This window comes from Lethenteron reissneri, chromosome 55, assembly GCF_015708825.2.
Source record: "Lethenteron reissneri isolate LAM-NWPU_2019-01 chromosome 55, ASM1570882v1, whole genome shotgun sequence".
NCBI classification, from domain to species: domain Eukaryota; kingdom Metazoa; phylum Chordata; class Hyperoartia; order Petromyzontiformes; family Petromyzontidae; genus Lethenteron; species Lethenteron reissneri.
Window position 1 is genome coordinate 5,653,594 of NC_083833.1, and position 17,835 is coordinate 5,671,428.

The 17,835-nt window shown below is 50.3% G+C and overlaps 1 protein-coding gene across 1 annotated transcript in view; it reads right to left on the reverse strand.

Moving 5' to 3' along the window:
- Nucleotides 1–17,835, reverse strand: part of LOC133356779 (WASH complex subunit 1-like) — a 111,340-nt gene that overhangs the window by 47,409 nt on the left and 46,096 nt on the right. The window contains exon 4 of the mRNA XM_061574447.1: nucleotides 14,380–14,526. Within this exon, the coding sequence (XP_061430431.1) occupies nucleotides 14,380–14,526 (147 nt within the window). The remainder of the gene's footprint in view (nucleotides 1–14,379; nucleotides 14,527–17,835) is intronic.

Consider the following 17,835-nt stretch of genomic DNA (forward strand, 5'->3'; position numbering starts at 1 on the left):
CAGAGAACGAAACAGGAGGATTTCTCCACAAATCTGGCTGTCGCCTGATGAAGCGAGTTCTAATCACTGGCGAAACGCCGTACTCAGATTGTAAATGTTGTGGCTGTACTCGTGACGGATTGGCACAGTTCTGTTTAAAACGACATTTATATTTATGCGATCAGACCCCAAAAAACCTAATTATGGATGATATTGGTTGCGAAAGCCCACTAAGTGGTAAACGGACCGAGAGGTCAAACACAAAGCTTAAATCCAGGGTGGCAGCAGGAGGCCGGGGATGGTTGGGAGCAGGCATGATGAACGATTCCACAAAAAGCACGGCACGAATAACAACAACAACAACCCCAACAAGCGCCACCCCACCGTTGTGAATTTACACCGTGAGCGATTTCTTTAATCAACAGCAAAACCACACATTTTCCCGAAAAAATGTTTAACGCACGTGAAGAAGCGTGCGACTGAACACGGTAGGGGGGTTATTCGACCACGATCAGTGCGGTGTTTGGCGAAAGCTGTGAGCATAAACACGGGAGCACAGAACAGTGCAACAATCGATTTCACCACACCACCCTCTGCGGCCTACGACATAGTCCCGCAGCAGCCTAGAACAGCCGTGCGATGCAACCGCTTTCACCCAATGAAGCAATGCCCAGGCTCGCACCACGCAATGCGGGAGAGATCTGTCAATGGTGCGCGCGCGTTCCTTGACGATTTGGTTACACGTCATTCACGGATAACACCATGGATTCGCCACCACTTGCGGGTCGTGCAATACTGCGAGGATGCCCTCCGTGGGAGCGGGGCAGACTCTGGAGGGCAGTTAAACGCGTGGTTGTAGTAGGGCTTTCAGCGACCAATGATAGAGGGTTTTGATCGAGTTAGATCGAGTGAATGTAATTGTGTCGTTAAACCCGCCACCACCCGACACGGCCGACAAGTAAGATTTGTCACGTTAGACAACAAGTGCCAATGAGTTACTACCTCGGCACACCGGTGTGTTAGAGATAAACTCGTAAATGTCGTGGGTTTGCTCTCCAACACACCGGTTAGTGCTGAAGTAGTAACCAAATGGCACGTTAAATTTCAGACGCTGTCGCCTCGACAGACCTGTTCTTCACCTGAGGACGGCTGCTTGCGTTGTGGCCGAAACGTCGTGAGAATTATTTTATTGTGTTTTATTTTTATTATGTTATCACTTCCCTTCTACGTGATTTTACCGAAAGAACCAAGAAGACAAATGGCACGTGTTGATTCACGTGGCAAAACCTTCACGAATTGGCGGTCACGGGTGGTGGCGGGTTAAACGACACGGATTCACGCGATCTGGCCATTCCCCCCCACCCCACTAAAAAAAAACTTAACTACGTGGAGGACCGGCCTCCCGTACGACTCATCTCTAGGGGGGCCACGTCACGAGAAGCGGCTCCCTCTTCCTGGTCGCGTGGCAGACGCACGGCAACGGTGACGGCGGCAGGCCGCACCGGGCCAGGGGGCGGGGGGGGAGCAGCGGTGCGCTTGTCCGCTCAATAGCCGTGCCCCCCCAGCTCGTAAATTCCCATGAATAAATTAGCCGCTTCCGGACAAGCGCCGCCGCCGCCGCCGCTCAACCAGCGAACAGCGACGAGCTAATTGTACGAGCGCACGCAGGATGCCGGCGGATTAACGCCTTAGAAAGTTTACTTGGGGGGGGGGGGGCGGGGAGGGGGGATTAGGCTGCTGCTGCTGCTATTTCTGTCGGTGGTGGTGGTATTTAATTAAATAACCGTGCTGTAAGGTTTGTAGGAAATAATGCGGCGGCTTGCGACGCAGCGAGACGATGGGTTAGGTGGAATATCATCGCCGCTCCCACCTGATCGTTTTGAATTAATTCGGAAATTAACAATGCATCGCTAATTGAGGAAACAAAGACAAGAGGCGTAAGCGCCGCTGCGCGAACGTTCGATTAATAGCGTTAAACACCGGAGGCATTTCGATTTTGCCTCCGTGATACGGACTTATTTTACGATGATTGAACTTGGGGGGGTTAGACGGCATTTTTTTGCGTTGCGAATATTTACAAACCTACGAACGCCCGCTTAAAAAATAGCGAAACCTGTTTCACGGCGTAAATCTCAATGGGATTAGGCATTTTTATACAAATAACCTATGATATGGAAAATCAACCGATACTATTTAAATAATGTCAAGGAAGAGAGACGTCATTATTCAAATTGCTCTTGCCTGCCGGCAGTACACCAATGCTTCACAGTCTATCGCGGATTCTTGTAGGAATAGAGGAGATAGGGTGAGTGGGCGGGGTGGGGGATGGGAATTAGATTGTCAGATATCCAGAATATGGAGAAGAAAAATGAGCAAACGGGGCCGTAGGAGAGTGCCACGCATTTGGATGTCAGCCAGGTTCAGAAGCGTGATCTAATACCAGGCAATCCTTTTCACGAGAAGTTGATAATACCGCTTTCATCCGTGGCGCGTTAATCTGCCGTGCAATATTGCCAATTAAAGAAACCAGATTATTTACGTCGCGGTGTTTACAATGTCCAAAATCCGGTTGTGGAAATTGGCCTCCAACTAATATACGTGCCATGGGACGTGAGGACAACCAACTGAACGCGAAAAACAGCTTCTTAAAAAAATGAGCTTTCAATCTCGATTGAAAACTTCTAGTGGTGAGGCATGGGGATCAAGCAATGCCGCATGATCGACGTCGGCATGAGGAGGCCTTAATCCAACATCGGATTGACAGAGAGCACTAAACTATCATTGTTAATACATTTTAAAAGAACATTTATATATTTCGATTTAAAGCTTTCGTGACTGCAGGAATTCATCTTCTTGGTTCTTTCGGTAAAGTCACGTAGAAGGGAAATAATAAAATAATAAAAATAAAACATAATAAAATAATTCTCACGACGTTTCGGCCACAACGCAAGCAGCCGTCCTCAGGTGAAGAACAGGTCTGTCAGAAAGACAGTGTCTGAAAAAACCTTCAAATTAGGCATTTTTATACAAATAACCTTCAGACACTGTCTTTCCGACAGACCTGTTCTTCACCTGAGGACGGCTGCTTGCGTTGTAGCCGAAACGTCGTGGGAATTATTTAAATGTTTTATTTTTATTATTTTATTATTTTTCTTCTACGTGACTTTACCGAAAAAACAAAAAAAAAACATTTGTGTATATATATAGGTGAAAAAGATTAATAGTTTTCCACTGAGCATGTATCGTCACCTAGTTTTTCTCTTGCAAACGGAAAGATAATGAATCCCAAGTGGATTTCACTTTGGCTTACAAAGTGTAACAGGAAAAGAAAAAAATTCTCTTCATCCAACAAAAAACAAAGTTAGAGAACATTCAAATTTCGGGGGGTGGGGATGCAGGGAAAGCTGTGAAATTGAACAGCTCTGCCGGTTATAGGGCGAGCGTGTGACTTCCCATTAATCTATAAATAGAACGTTAGAACTCCAGTAAAATTAGAGCATTTGAGCAATCAAAAGGAGGGCTGCACCGAGATTTATTTCTGTCAAAGAACAGAGGCGAGAAATGTGATTAAAAAAAAAAATCTCTCATTTTTGTCGACCAGAGACGAGATCAAAGACTGTATAATTCGTTGGCAGACAGAGTGTACGCGCGTGTGTGTGTCCTAGTTTCCCGTTTAATAGACGAAACGGCCACTCAGTCCGAGTGATACAATTGCATCATTTTAATGCGGAGGGTTTGCCGTGTCAGTCCACGGCAATGCCATTTGACGATATTAATGAGTATAACCCGTAAAAACAAAGTTTTTCACTATAAATCCTTTATATGCGTGGCGGCTAGAGTCCTCTCGTCCTCTGGCTTGAGATGGCTGCCACCTATGGGTCAGATGATTGTCTGGCAGCATTAAACAATTGGTAATTAAATATTTAAAAAAATTTCCCTAAACAGTGTAAAATTTTTGAAAAAAAATTTTCACGAAAATGCATTGTCACGCACAACGAGTCTGTGTGCAAAATGTCAGCTCGATTGGATCACGGGAAGTGGGTTAAAAAACGACCGAAAGATTTGCACGGTCCTAGGCAAGCATGCGAACTTAATATAAAGGATTTAAAAATGATAACCCTCACCTTGCACGGTGCGGACAGCAGCGGTCGGCAGCTCACGGCTCTTTAAGGACCTGCCCGGTGACGGTATTTGGCGAGTCCCACCGTCTCGTATTCACGACAGTGCATTGCGGCTCTTGAAATATTGAGGGGGGTTTTTCATTCTTTCTTGTACCGAATTCGCACAAACAAAAAATGCCCCCTCTTGTTATTTTGGTCGCCGACCAACGCGTCTATGCAAATCTAAAGTGGCTGGGAAATCCACTGCTGGATGAAGGCCTCCCAACCCCCCACCAACCCAACCACATGGGCTATATGATCGCACAGTACTTCAGCGTGTTGGTCGGAGTGGCGGGATGGTGGTGGTGGAGGCCCATAAACGTGGTTAGGCACTCGCCACGATGGTTTTGTCGCCTTGTCCGCAGACAGAAGTCGGCTCCGCCAGATTTGGGAGTGCACAGTTGGCGCTGACCGCTGCCGCCTACGTGCGTGTACGACGTGATGAATATGTAAAGGCGCACCGCTGCCAGCATCGGAGGTTAATGGGCTCTCACAAGCAGGCAAAGGGAGACGCGTGCACGGCCGTCAATTTCAAATCGACGGGAACGCGTTCGAACGTTTTGATTTAATGACACAGATGGTCTTGTTTTTTTGCTGCGGGAGGACCGAAAGGGAACGTGCGCACAAGTGTTAAACTCTGAAGGGCTAATATAAATATATATGTTAAATTAGAGAGCACACTCCATTCCAGACGATCAGCGGCGGAGCAGTAATTGAAACGCAACCTCTGTTCATAAACTTCGCGTGACAGGGCAAGGGAAAACGCCGGGGCAGTGCGAGACGGAATTTGGCCGTTCGGTGGCGACGTATTTTACGTCATAGCTGCCACTGCCACTACTCAACGGGGCCAAGAGAACGCAACGCACCGCAGTGTAACGCGCACGGCACATTCCCCAAATTAAACAAAAACTCTGCGCGGCCAACGGACTTTAAGAGCCTCCCGCGTCACCTTTGCGAGGCCCCGATCCCCCCCGCCACCCCCCCCCCCCCCCCCCGGCCTCCGTGCGAGTGTGTCGTGCCAAGCGCTGAGAGTCGTCATCTCACAGCCAGTGCTTATGTCCAGCAGAGGGCTCTCCCCATCCATTTCTCGAGCCCACAATCGACTGCACGTATGTTGAACCACTTTCACACCATGCGTAGCCAACCGTGCTAATCGGAGGTGCGGGGGGGGGAGGGATGGACAACAAACTAAACGCACAAAGCAGTTATAAATAAATAAGTATAACCCGTAAAAACAAAGTTTTTCACTATAAATCCTTTATATGCGTGGCGGCTTGAGTCCTCTTGTTCTCTGGCTTGAGATGGCTGCCACCTATGGGTCAGATGATTGCATTGCACCATTAAGCAATTGGTAATAAAATATATTTTTGTCCTAAAAAGTGTAAAATTTTGGAAAAAAATTTTCACGAACATTAATTGTCACGCACAACGAGTCTGTGTGCAAAATGTCAGCTCGATTGGATCACGAGAAGTGGGTTTAAAAACGACCGAAAGATTTGCACGGTCCTAAGCAAGCAAGCGAACTTAATATAAAGGATTTTAAAAAAGGCTAAATGATTACCTGCTCAATCGAATGAGCAGTGAGGTGGTGCTCATCTCAATTCCGGCAGTGGACATGCCACGATCCCATGGCAGGGGACGAGACCGTCCATAAGATAGTCGCCGCTGTTGACTTTCTCACACGGCGGCACTCGTTTTATAGAGCCGAGAGGGACGATGAGGGTAAGTCAACCCTCGACCAGGAGTTGAACTCGTATCCTTCCAATTGCGGGCCAATGGCTCGCCCGCTGAGCCACCTGGCTCATATGCGCGATGTGCTGTAACATTAGCACATCCACACTTTTATTTGTATTCTGTGTATATAAATAAATATATAAATTCATAATATAAGGTTTTTGGGTTAGATCACGTCAGTATAAATGTAACACGTAGGCTTTCGCGACCAGTATTATTCATAATAAAGGTTTCTGGGTCAGATCGCGTTATTTATAAATATGTCATAACCCTGCTCCACCCGACACGGCCAAACAGTAAAAAATGTGTCACGTTTTCAAAGGACAAAATAATTCACTTCTTTAGCCCACCGGTGTGCTGAAGAGAGGATCAACAGCATTTTAAATTTGAGTAGCACGACGTTTCGCTGATAAATACAATCAGCTTCATCGGGCAAGAATGGTGAAGCTCTCCTGTTGCTTCCGTTCTTAAAAAGAACAGCCTCATATCATGAGTATAAATGTGTCGTAACCCTCCACCTCCCGACGCAGCCAATTAGTAAGGGATTTACTCAAATTGTAAATGTGGATTTTGTTTACGTGACAAATCCCTTACTAATTGGCTGTGTCGGGAGGTGGAGGGTTACGACACAACATTTATACTCGCGCAATCTAACCCAAAAACCTGTACTATGAATAACATTGACCGCGAAAGCCCGCTACGGGATAAACAAATATGGAAACACTCTTAGTTTTTCGGTAAAGTCACGTAGGTAAAAAAATGAAATGAAAATTAATTAAAATAAAATATAAAGTCACGACGTTTCGGAGGCAACACAAGTCTCCGTCATCAGGTGGGACCGTCACAGCCAGATTTGCTTGATACAGCAGATTTGCTTGATACAGCAAATCTGGCTGTGACGGTCCCACCTGATGACGGAGACTTGTGTTGCCTCCGAAACGTCGTGATTTTTATTTTACTTTTAATTAATTTAAATTTCATTTTTAACCTACGTGACTTTACCGAAAAAACTAAGAGCATGAATCCTTGCAGTCACGAAAGCTTCAAATCTAGAAATATAGAACCATCGTTTCTCAATCAACTTGGTCCCCCGTGGTTCAGTCGCCAACAGACGATGTTGCACTTAGTCAGCCAGAAGAAGACGGCATATCGGGAATGTGTAGCGAGCCAGAGACCGCCATGACTGAAGGGCCGGAGAAAGTCAGGATGAATGTGGCCATGGTGGGGGGAGGGAGGGGTGGAGGGATGACATTAAGGAGTGGATCCACTCCCTAAACGAGCCAAAAGTAAGTGCTGGCATACACTGGCCATCAGTGGACCTCTGACCCACGAAGAAAACACCGGTTGTAAAACAATTTTATTTTTATTTCACCAAGTAAGGCCCCCCCCCACTGGCGGTATATAGATCTTGTTTTCAGAAGCGACCTGGCCACGTATGGTAGCTCAACGAAGTGGTTCCCATATCACGCGGACATTTATTGCAGCCAAATACTCTGAGCGCACGTTGATTCGAAATGCGAATGGAAAAAAAATGGGGAGAAACCGGTGAGAGAAAATCCACGCGACCACGGGGAGAACATGCAAACTCCAAATACAGTAAAACCTTGGATTGCGAGCATAATTCGTTCCGAAAACGTGCTTGTAATCCAAAGCACTCGTATATCAGTTGTGATCACGTGACGCTCGGCAGACAAAGTGTATACACGTACTACTCGTATTGCAAGACCTCGCTCGTTTATCAAATTAATATTTATTTAAAACATTTGCTCGTCTTGCAAAACACTCGCATGCCAAGTTTACTCGCAATCCAAGCTTTTACTGTATACAGGCGTCAGGGTCGGGATTGAACCCAAGACCTCCTGCATGCCAGGCGAGGGAGTTAACATCTTGCCACCGGCGTACGGATGAGCGCACTATCGGGGTGAGATCACGAGACGGAGAATCCATTTGGAACTCTTGCGGGGAAGCGTGAGGGCATCACAGAGATAAGTCTGAAATCCCATCTCACAGAGCAGGAGAGGGCAGCGCTCTCCCCATTTCCTCGACCACTTCACGGCAATACATTAACGTCTCCGAGTGGGAATTTAGCCAATGACATTAAGTGCTAATGAAATTAAATATGATCGGCTACCTGTGCAATCGTTGGTGACCGGCCCGAGACCAACAACGAAGGGCCAGTGGCCCGTGCGCCTTGCAATGAAAAACGCCGCCGTAGCAATTTGGGAGGAATTTTTCGATTTAAAGCTTTCGTGACTGTAGGGATTCATCTTCTTGGATCTTTCGGTAAAGTCACGTAGAAGGGAAATAATAAAATAATAAAAATAAAACATAATAAAATAATTCTCACGACGTTTCGGCCACAACGCAAGCAGCCGTCCTCAGGTGAAGACCAGGTCTGTCGGGGAGACAGCGTGTGACGTCCTCAGGTGAAGACCAGGTCTGTTGGGGAGACAGCGTCAGACCTGGTCTTCACCTGAGGACGGCTGCTTGGGTTGTGGCCGAAACGTCATGAGAATTATTTTATTATGTTTAATTTTTAAATCCTTTATATTAAGTTCGCTTGCTTGCTTGCTTGCGTGCTTGCTTGCTTACGACCGTGCAAATCTTTCGGTCGTTTTTTAACCCACTTCCCGTGATCCAATCGAGCTGACATTTTCCACACAGACTCGTTGTGCGTGAGAATTAATTTTGGTGAAAAAAATTCCAAAATTTTACACTGTTTAGGGAATTTTTTTAAATATTTAATTACCAAATGCTTAATGCTGGCAGACAATCATCTGACCCATAGGTGGCAGTCATTTCAAGCCAGAGGACGAGAGGACTCTAGCCGCCACGCATATAAAGGATTTATAGTGAAAAACTTTGTTTTTACGGGTTAATTTTTTATCATTTTATTACTTCCCTTCTACGTGACTTTACCGAAAGAACCAAGAAGATGATTTGGGAGGAGTTAAGACGGAGCCAAGATTTGACAAGTTTACACAATCGCCACTGGGAAACAATCTGGAAGAGGGCCCCGTATGGCAGTGACGTTATTACCTTTCCCGCGATTAAACAAACCCCTCCCCCCCACAATCCCCCACTAACTTTTATTGCGAAGGCACCCCACTGGCGAGGCACGCGTGAGAAAAAGTTACTTTGGTTACGTTTGGACGATTAATTTTAAAAACCACTTTATTTCTTATTGAGTTCACGCGTGCCCGTGACCGCATGATTGCAAATATATATTATTTTATATTTCAACAAAAATCTATTTTCATTTCATGCAGTCGACTTGTACGGAGAACCGCGGGCTGGGGAGGGGAGGGGGCGGCACGGGAGGGGGGGGGGGTAGAAACGCTCAACAGAGCCGCAAATAAACATCACGCGATGTCGAATCAGCGGTGATTTCGTAACGGCGGTGCGGCACGAGCAGTGGATTAAACGCGGCCATTCAATTAATTTCAACTTAATTCAAATTAAATTGTGCCGCTTTAAAGCGACGATTAAATCACGAGCGGGCCGACTAACCGCAAAAAAACAGAAACTGGAGCAAAAAAAAAAAATCGGAAAGCCCACGGCGGCTTTCCGCGATGCGCACAATGGGGCAGGGAAAATAATGGAGATCCAAAAGCCTCGATCCCTCGTGAGGTCTACACGCGACGCGGACGTTCTAACACACTGCCTTTCCCTCTCCACTCGATAGCGGAACGCCCCTTCGGTCGATATAGACTGCGGCGGGGGGGGGGGTGAGGGGGAGGGGTGAGATCTACCACTCATGGAACGGCAATACATTTCTAGAAAACCGCGCACGTGGACGGAGGCCGTGGTGTGGGAGAATTGCAATCATAAATACAACCCTAACCCCCACCCCACCACCACCCCCCGCTACTCGGCCACCCCCCTCCAAACGTGCGACTTGGCGTAACGCTTCAAGTTGCCCACGTGTTTTCGCCGCGCGCGTTGATTTGTGTGCCGTGCGCGTTGATTTGTGTGCCGTGCGCGTTGATTTGTGTGCCGTGCTGGCCTTCACAGGTGCTCGCTAAAAGCACTTGCCAAAAGTCTGTTCAAGCCTATACGGGAGATCTTTGCCTTTCTGTGTGTAATGCTGGCCCCTGCTGCTGTTGTTGTTTTCGGGCTCATTTTATATGCAACTTGAATAAAACTAATAAAGTTAGATATTGCTGAGACCCAGGTGCCCTTTCCATGTGTCCTGCCTCCAAGGGAGTTACCCATGTGAAAAGCTGTATCTGCGTGTGTGTCTGTGTGGGGAGCGGTAGTGTAGCGGTTAGCGCGCTGCGCTATGAACCTGGCGACCCGGGTTCGATTCCCGCTCACGGCCAACACCAGTGACGATTATCTGAACAGGTCCTGGGCCTCCCTTAGGTCGACTCAGCCTTAACTGAGTACCTGGTGCAGTGTGTAAACATCGCCACTGGGGAGACAAAGGCGGTAGGGCGTGGTGCTGGCCACCCACCCCCTCGTGTACCGTTCCGGCCTTCATAGGTGCTCGCTAACAGCACTTGCCCCTACAGTCTGTTAAGGCTATACGGGGGATCTTTGTGTGTGTGTGTACATATGCGTGTGTCATCTCAGTCAATCGACCCGTGGTACCTGGGTCTGGCCCGTGACCTCCTGCCAGCGGGCGTTCGACACTTCACGTGGTAGCCTCAAGGTGCACATGGCCTGGCACAAGCGTCGTGGTGACGTCACCGACACTTAGTAGCGAATGGCGGTTGTTGTTGTTGTATGTGTGTGTGTGTACATATGCGTGTGTAAATAGGTGTGTGTGTACATATGCGTGTGCAAATAGGTGTGTGTGTGTGTACATATGCGTACGCAAATAGGTGTGTGTGTGTGTGTAAACGCACTGCGCTGTGAACTCGGTAACCTCATTCCCATTCCCGGGCCAGGACTGACACTTGAGGTGAGTGATACGTCAACCGGTTCTGGGCCCCGCCTAGGTCGGCTCAGCCTGCAATGAGCACGTGGCGCATTGTCCGAACATCGGCACGAGGGAGACAAAGGCGGCCGGGCGTGGAGCTGGCCTCCCACCCCCTCTTCGTGCACCATTCAGGCCTTAATAGGTGCTCACCAATAGCACTCATGGTCAAAAGCCTGTTATAAGGCTATGGGGGGTGGGGGTCCTTGAACGTGTGAATAGGTGCGTGTGCACATTCAAGAGTGAATGCCTGAACCTCGATTATTTTTGAGTGCGTGAGTGAGTGTGTGAGTGAGTGTGTGCGTGTGCACATTCAAGAGTGAATGCCTGAACCTCGATTATTTTTGAGTGCATGAGTGAGTGTGTGAGTGAGTGTGTGCGTGTGCACATTCAAGAGTGAATGCCTGAACCTCGATTATTTTTGAGTGCGTGTGAGCGAGTGTGTGCGTGTGCACATTCAAGAGTGAATGCCTGTACCTCTATTTTTTTTGAGTGTGAGTGTGTGCGTGCGTGGAAAAATTGGTGAGATTAACAAAGCAACACGAAGCAAAGGAACAATTCCCCGCGAAACGTCAACTTTTTTAACTCGCCAATTTTTTATTAACCTACGCACGGTCGATGAAGCGGCGGCGATTTGAATCCCCCCCCCCCCGCGTGAATTCGTTCTCAATTACCATCAGCGCAGTGTGCCAAGGCCGTGAACGAAACACAACGCAGTGGCACAGCGCCCCCCGCGTCCGAGGAACCCGAGCTCACGTTCATCGTTCCATAGCGGTGGCGGCCGTCCACCTCGAGTGACATGGAACCAACAAGAAGAAGAAGTGGCAACCCTACAAAGACCGAGAGGACATCCGCTACCACTGTCCAGAGGTCGCAACCGGGTACCCGATACCCGTACCCTAGCGATACCCGGCTACCCGTACCCGGCCGGGTACGGGTACCCGTTTGCGACCCTGGTGCGGCCGGGTACGGGTACGGGTAGGCCGTGAGTCACTGGTGAGTCACCGTTTGTCACTCATTTCCCAACGTCTTCTCTCTTCTCACAATTCAAGTTCCTAGAATCAACCCACCCGCGCCTGCAACATGGCTTCATCCCAGAGGTCATAATCGGGTACCCGTCACCCGTACCCTACCCTATAGCCGGCCGGGTACGGGTAGCCAGGTATCGGGTAGGGTACGGGTATGGGCACCCGTTTTCGACCCTGGTGCGGCCGGGTACGGGTACGGGTAAGGAATCAAAACCCGTCTGCGACCTCTGCCACTGTCTAAAATGTTTTTGTCTTTATAACAGTGCAGTGGGAGACTTCCGACACACGTCTAGTGGCACACCGCGCGATACGCTCCGTAACGCGGCTACCCCCAGGCTGTCAAAACACGCAGCCCATCTCCGCTGGCTGATCGACGAGCGTAGCGGCGGAGCTGATCTTGCAGAAGAGCAGCCGCGTGGTCCAAGACGAAGCGATGACGACGGCAGCGACGCACCCAGACACCCACGCTAACAGCCCCGAACCAGAGGGTCGGGGCTCCGTATATCTGCCTGGTGCGGCCAAGCTCCACCTCTGGCGACGCCTCCTTTCCAGAACATTCGGGATGGTTCCCGGAGCTTCTCGACTGACTCCGCCCTTGAGCTTTACCCCAGACACGCCCCTTCATAATGAGGCATTATGTGATGCGGCTATAACCGTAATTACCCTTACAGGCCGGCAGGTGTTACCCTGTCATTACAATAGTAATAGTAATCTTAAACAAACGTCCGAGACTCGTGTGTGTTTTTTTTAACTACCGTCCGGTATTCGAACGTTTGTCCGAAATCGCTTTGTCCACATTTTTTTCTTCAGACGGCACCGAATCCGCGAGGTCAGTGACCCCGCTTGCTGTACAAAGTTCAAAGTTCATTTATTAGGTATAGCCCTGTGAGCCATTCAGCTCTTGAATCGGGTGCAACCGCAACAAACAAAAAACAAAAACATGAACAAGAAAACATCTTAAAGTGACTATGTGCAAACGGAAAATCCAAGAAAAGACAGCAAAATATTGCAGAAAAAAATCATTGTACACCAACCCTGTGCAAATATCCCAGTGGGATTGCCTCCTACCGGGGGGGGGGGGGGGGGGGGGGGCGGGCGGGTGGGGGAGCAGGGAAAATGGGGGGATGGAGGATATCGGCTCGCTAACCGCGCGAGCCTCAGTGCAGTCCGCCGTCCCGTATATATTGCGACGTGCTAGATGGTACGCGGGTGGGGGGGATGGGGGCCCGGGGTGAAGAAACCAACGCTGCTGCGCCGTCGCGACGCACGAGCCAACGGGAGGACTCCACCGCCGCCGCCCTGCGCCGCGACTCGTCGTGAGCGAGGGAGGGAGGACGCGCAGATCGGCGGGGAGGGGGTGGGCACGCCGGTGTACAGCCGTAACCCCTTGTGGGCAGGTACCACCCATGGGACCTAAACTTTGTATAATGCATGGGGGGGAGGGGGGGGTGAACTCTGCAGCCATTGTTTACCAACACTGACCGATGGCGCTGGAAATTTAAGGTCCCGTCAAGTGTTAAGTGTTAAGTGGGCGATAAGAGTGTTTGAACAAGCGGGGTCATTTGTGCTCGTGTGTTCGGACATCCCCCACGCCCACCCCACCCCCAGATTGCCCCCCCCCCTTCACCGAATCCCCCGCCCCTGCACTCAGGCGGGTTTTTATTTGCTATTAGCGAGCTTCAAGAAGAATGATCATTAATCTGGTTCGGGGGCGGCGAATTTGATTCATTGATCGCGTTGAATTTAAGCAGCCGGTGATGATTAATCCCGGCGGGGCCGACTTCGAGGATTATTCACGACGGCCGGCTTGGCTGCGCCGCGACCTTTAACTCCGCGGCGGCGCGACCGCGCGGGCGGTTGCGCACAAATCAACACCCCCCCCCCCCCCTGATTTATGTGGCGAGAGTGAGCTGCTGCACTGCGCGTCGTCACAGCTGAAGGGGAGGGGGGGGGCGCGTGGGCTTCAGAGCGTTTAATTTGAAAAAAATAACCTCGCCACCGCCGCCGAGCGATGAGAAACTTTCGGGAAAACGCGGCGGAGAGACAGAGAGAGAGCGAGCGAGCGGAGATAATCGCCGACGCTTGGACTCGCATTGCCGCGCTCCCCGCCGCAGTCCACGCGGCGTCGCTGTTCGTCGCGGGTTGGTCCAACACCATGTGAGACTAGGCTCTAAAGAAAGCTGTCTCGGGTGTGGACCAATCAACTTCAAGGACAGTACATATATTATCAGTGTTATGTTTTTTTTTGCATTATGACTGCAGGTATTGTGGTCTATGCAAACATGACTCCTTGTAAAAAAAGTGTCAGTTTTGTTGCCAGATAGAAGGGTAAAAAACCAATTATCAGGATCCATACTCTTCGGTAGGTAAAAAAATAAAAGTAAAAAAAAAATATTATAAATTTTTCACTTTTATTTTTTACCTACGTGACTTTACCGAAAGAACCAAAGAGTACGGACTGACCTGTGGAGTGATGCACATTTGGGACGGACACAAAGGCCGACCGACCGATGGACACGTCACCCGCGACCGCGAGCACTAGCGCCCTGGCCCTCACCTTGACGGCTCGCTCATCCAGCACGCGGTGCTTGCTCTGCAGCTTGTAGCGCGGGCGCCGCACCTCGCCGCCGTCTCCCGCGCCGGTGAACACCGACACGTAGTCGTCGAGCCCCTCTGTCGCCGGGTACTTGGCGCTGGAAAAAACCTGCGAAGCATCTCCGATTAGCGCAGTTGGCCGCCACGTATGGCGCGAAAGAAGTTCGGCAAACGTACGTGGCACGTCTCAATTTCGGAGCTTTCGTGACTGCAGGAATTATTCTTTGGTTCTTTCGGTAAAGTCACGTATAAAGATAAAATAATAGCATACTTGTATGTCTGTCTATAGTTTTCCGGTTAGATTTTTGTTGCTATTTCTTTTATACCTGATGATTGCTTGTGTTGCAATCGAAACGTCGTAGTATGCTATTATTGAATTTATTATTTTATCTTTATACGTGACTTTACCCAAAGAACCAAAGAATAGTACGTGCACCTGTTCAAGAGCCCCCCCCCCCCCCCCCTCCGTTAAACGAACAAAGACTGTCGCCGCAATCGTCGCGGCGCTTTCAGATGTGCTCCAGCGGCCGTCTGGAATGTTCTATACAAGGAAGCCACTGAATCTGTGCACTGTTAAATTCAGATTGAAAACGCATTTGCTTAGAAATGCTTTTGGCGTTTAGTTCGTTGTCCTTTCCTCGCCGCACCTCCGATTAGCGCGGTTGGCTACGTGCGGTGCGGAAGCAAGCTGAACGTACGCACACGCGTAGCAGATGGGAAAGCGCGCGTCCCACGCGAGATGCGCGTTCACGCGAAAAATCGCCAGGGTCTCAAAGCCTGTGTAGTACGAGGGCCATCAGACAACGGGACATTTGTTGTGACATTCGATTCCAATGAGATGTGGCGGCATCCTTCCTCTGCGATTTGTCCGCGGCACTTCGATGCATGGCACCACTGGTTGCCATCTGCTATTTATCGGTTGAAAAACAAACACCTTTTGAACAATATGAGAATCTTCGAATATGCATTCACGCTGCGTGCCCGCTCACGTGTGTGTGTGTGTGCGTGTGTGTGTGCGTGTGTGTGTGCGTGTGTGTGTGCGTGTGCGTGTGCCAGTGGGGAGCGGTAGTGTAGCACTACGCTGCGCTATGAACCCGGCGACCTGGGTTCGATTCCCGCTCACGGCAAACACCAGTGACGATTATCTGAACCGATCCTGGGCCTCTCCTAGGTCGACTCGGCCTCAAATGAGTACCCGGTGCGGTGTGTAAACATCGCCGCTAGGGAGGCAAAGTCGGCCGGACGTGGTGCTGGCCACACACCCCCTCGTGTACCGTGCCGGCCTTCATAGGTGCTCGCTAACCGCACTTGCCCCTACAGTCTGTTAAGGCTATACGGGGGATCTTTGTCTTTGTGTGTGCCAAGTGGAGCGGTGGAGCAGGGGTTAGCGCACCGCACCGCGAACCCGCCGAAACGAGTTCGATTCTCGCTAATGACCGATAACGGTGGCGAATATCCGAACCGGTTCAAGGGCCTCGCCTAGGTCAACGAATACACCGCTTACAGCGTATTAACATCAGCACCGGGGAGACTAAGGCAGCTGGGTGAGGCGCTGGCCAAACAACCCCCTTGGTGCATCGCGCGGACCTTAATAGGCGCTCGCTTAGGGGCAAATGCACCAAGAGTCTGTTTAGAGGCGATATAGAAGGATCTTTGTGCGCGTAAAATCGCAGGAAACACACGTGGGCCCCGCAAACGACTCTTCGGGGCAGTTATATTTAAGGGGGGGGGGGGGGGGGCGGTGGAAATAAAAATGAATATCAGGTAAACAAAATCATTCACGTTGTGCAGTCACCGAACGCGCGGTGCTGAAAGCGCACATCAAATTTTCTCGGGACTGGTAATTCCCTACAAGAAGAACACCCCCGGGTTACAAAAACCAATATGATTCCCACAATCGTACCTGGCCATTGCCGACCATTAAAGAGTCATTTTGAGCACGCCGCTTCGGACATTGGTCTTGGGATGGGCGCACGGGCGGGCATGTCAGCCGAATGCTCGCTGATGAAAGGTTGGCCAAAACGAGAATCCTTGATTAATCTCTTTCATACGGCGAGCGGCGGCTGCGTCACACCGGCAGGGAAATTGCACCCTCCGTCCGCGGGCGTGCGCACGGCCGCACGTGATAAACAACTTGCCTCCAGTCGCACACCCCCCCCCCCCCCCGACGCGTACCGACGATCCCTGTTCGCCAGGACACAACGCCGGTCTCGTCAAAGGGGGTCGCGGTCCTTGGCTGCGGCCAAAGTCCCGGCCGCGCTTGTCCTACACTGTTTGTTCAAGGGGATCCAACGATTCCAACCGCGCGCCCGGGCACCAATTACCCACCCGTGACCCTCACGACGAACTGCTAACGGCGCGCAGCGTCGCTCCGGGTGTGACCGGGGGGGGGGGGGGGGGGAAATGGGTGGGAGAAAACCTTTGGGCCGGGCGCTAATCGAAAAGCCGGGAGCATCGGAGATGACGATCGTCAACCTTCCCACCGTCAAACCGCCGTGACCCCAGTGAGGGTCCCCAAGCGGGGGGGGGGGGGGGGGGGGGTGGTGGGGCAGGGGGGGAACGTTGCCAACAGGATGAGCGGCTTTCATGTTGCTCACAGCCGCCCCCCCCCGGCGTCACCGGCGGTTGATGCCGGTGCGGCCGAGTCCTGTGCTCGGGGGCTTATCTCGATGAAGGCAAGTGGCAGCTGGGAAATGGGAACGGGGGGGGTGGGGAAATCTCAGGGAGGGCATTAAACGCACGGCCACGTCTGCCTTCCACCCCGTGGCCCGGCTGAAATTCCAAGCGCGGAAGCGCACGCACGCACGCGGAGGTTCCGCGGTTGCAATTTGGCGGCGCCAGCGCGGCTGTCGGCACTGGCGCTCCGCACCTGCGATTGGCACGGTCGGCTACGTACGGTGCGAGAGAAGTTCAACTGAGCTCAACTATTTTTTTAAATCCTTTATATTAAGTTCGCTTGCTTGCTTGCTTGTGTGCTTGCGTGCTTGCTTGCTTACGACCGTGCAAATCTTTCGGTCGTGTTTTAACCCACTTCCCGTGACCCGAATCGAGCTGACATTTTCCACACAGACTCGTTGTGCGTGACAATTAATTTTCGTGAAAAAATGTTTCAAAAATGTTACACTGTTTAGGGAAAATTTTTTAAATATTTAATTACCAATTGCTTAATGGTGGCAGACAATCATCTGACCCATAGGTGGCAGCCATCTCAAGCCAGAGGACGAGAGGACTCTAGCCGCCCCGATGCCACGCATATAAAGGATTTATAGTGAAAAACTTTGTTTTTACGGGTTAATTTTTTTATATTTTACCAGGTAAGGCCCACTGTGCTAGATATAGCTCTTTTTCAGAAGCGACCTGGCCACAAATGATAGCTCAACGAAGTGGCTTATCATCACGCGGAAATTGAAAGCAGCGA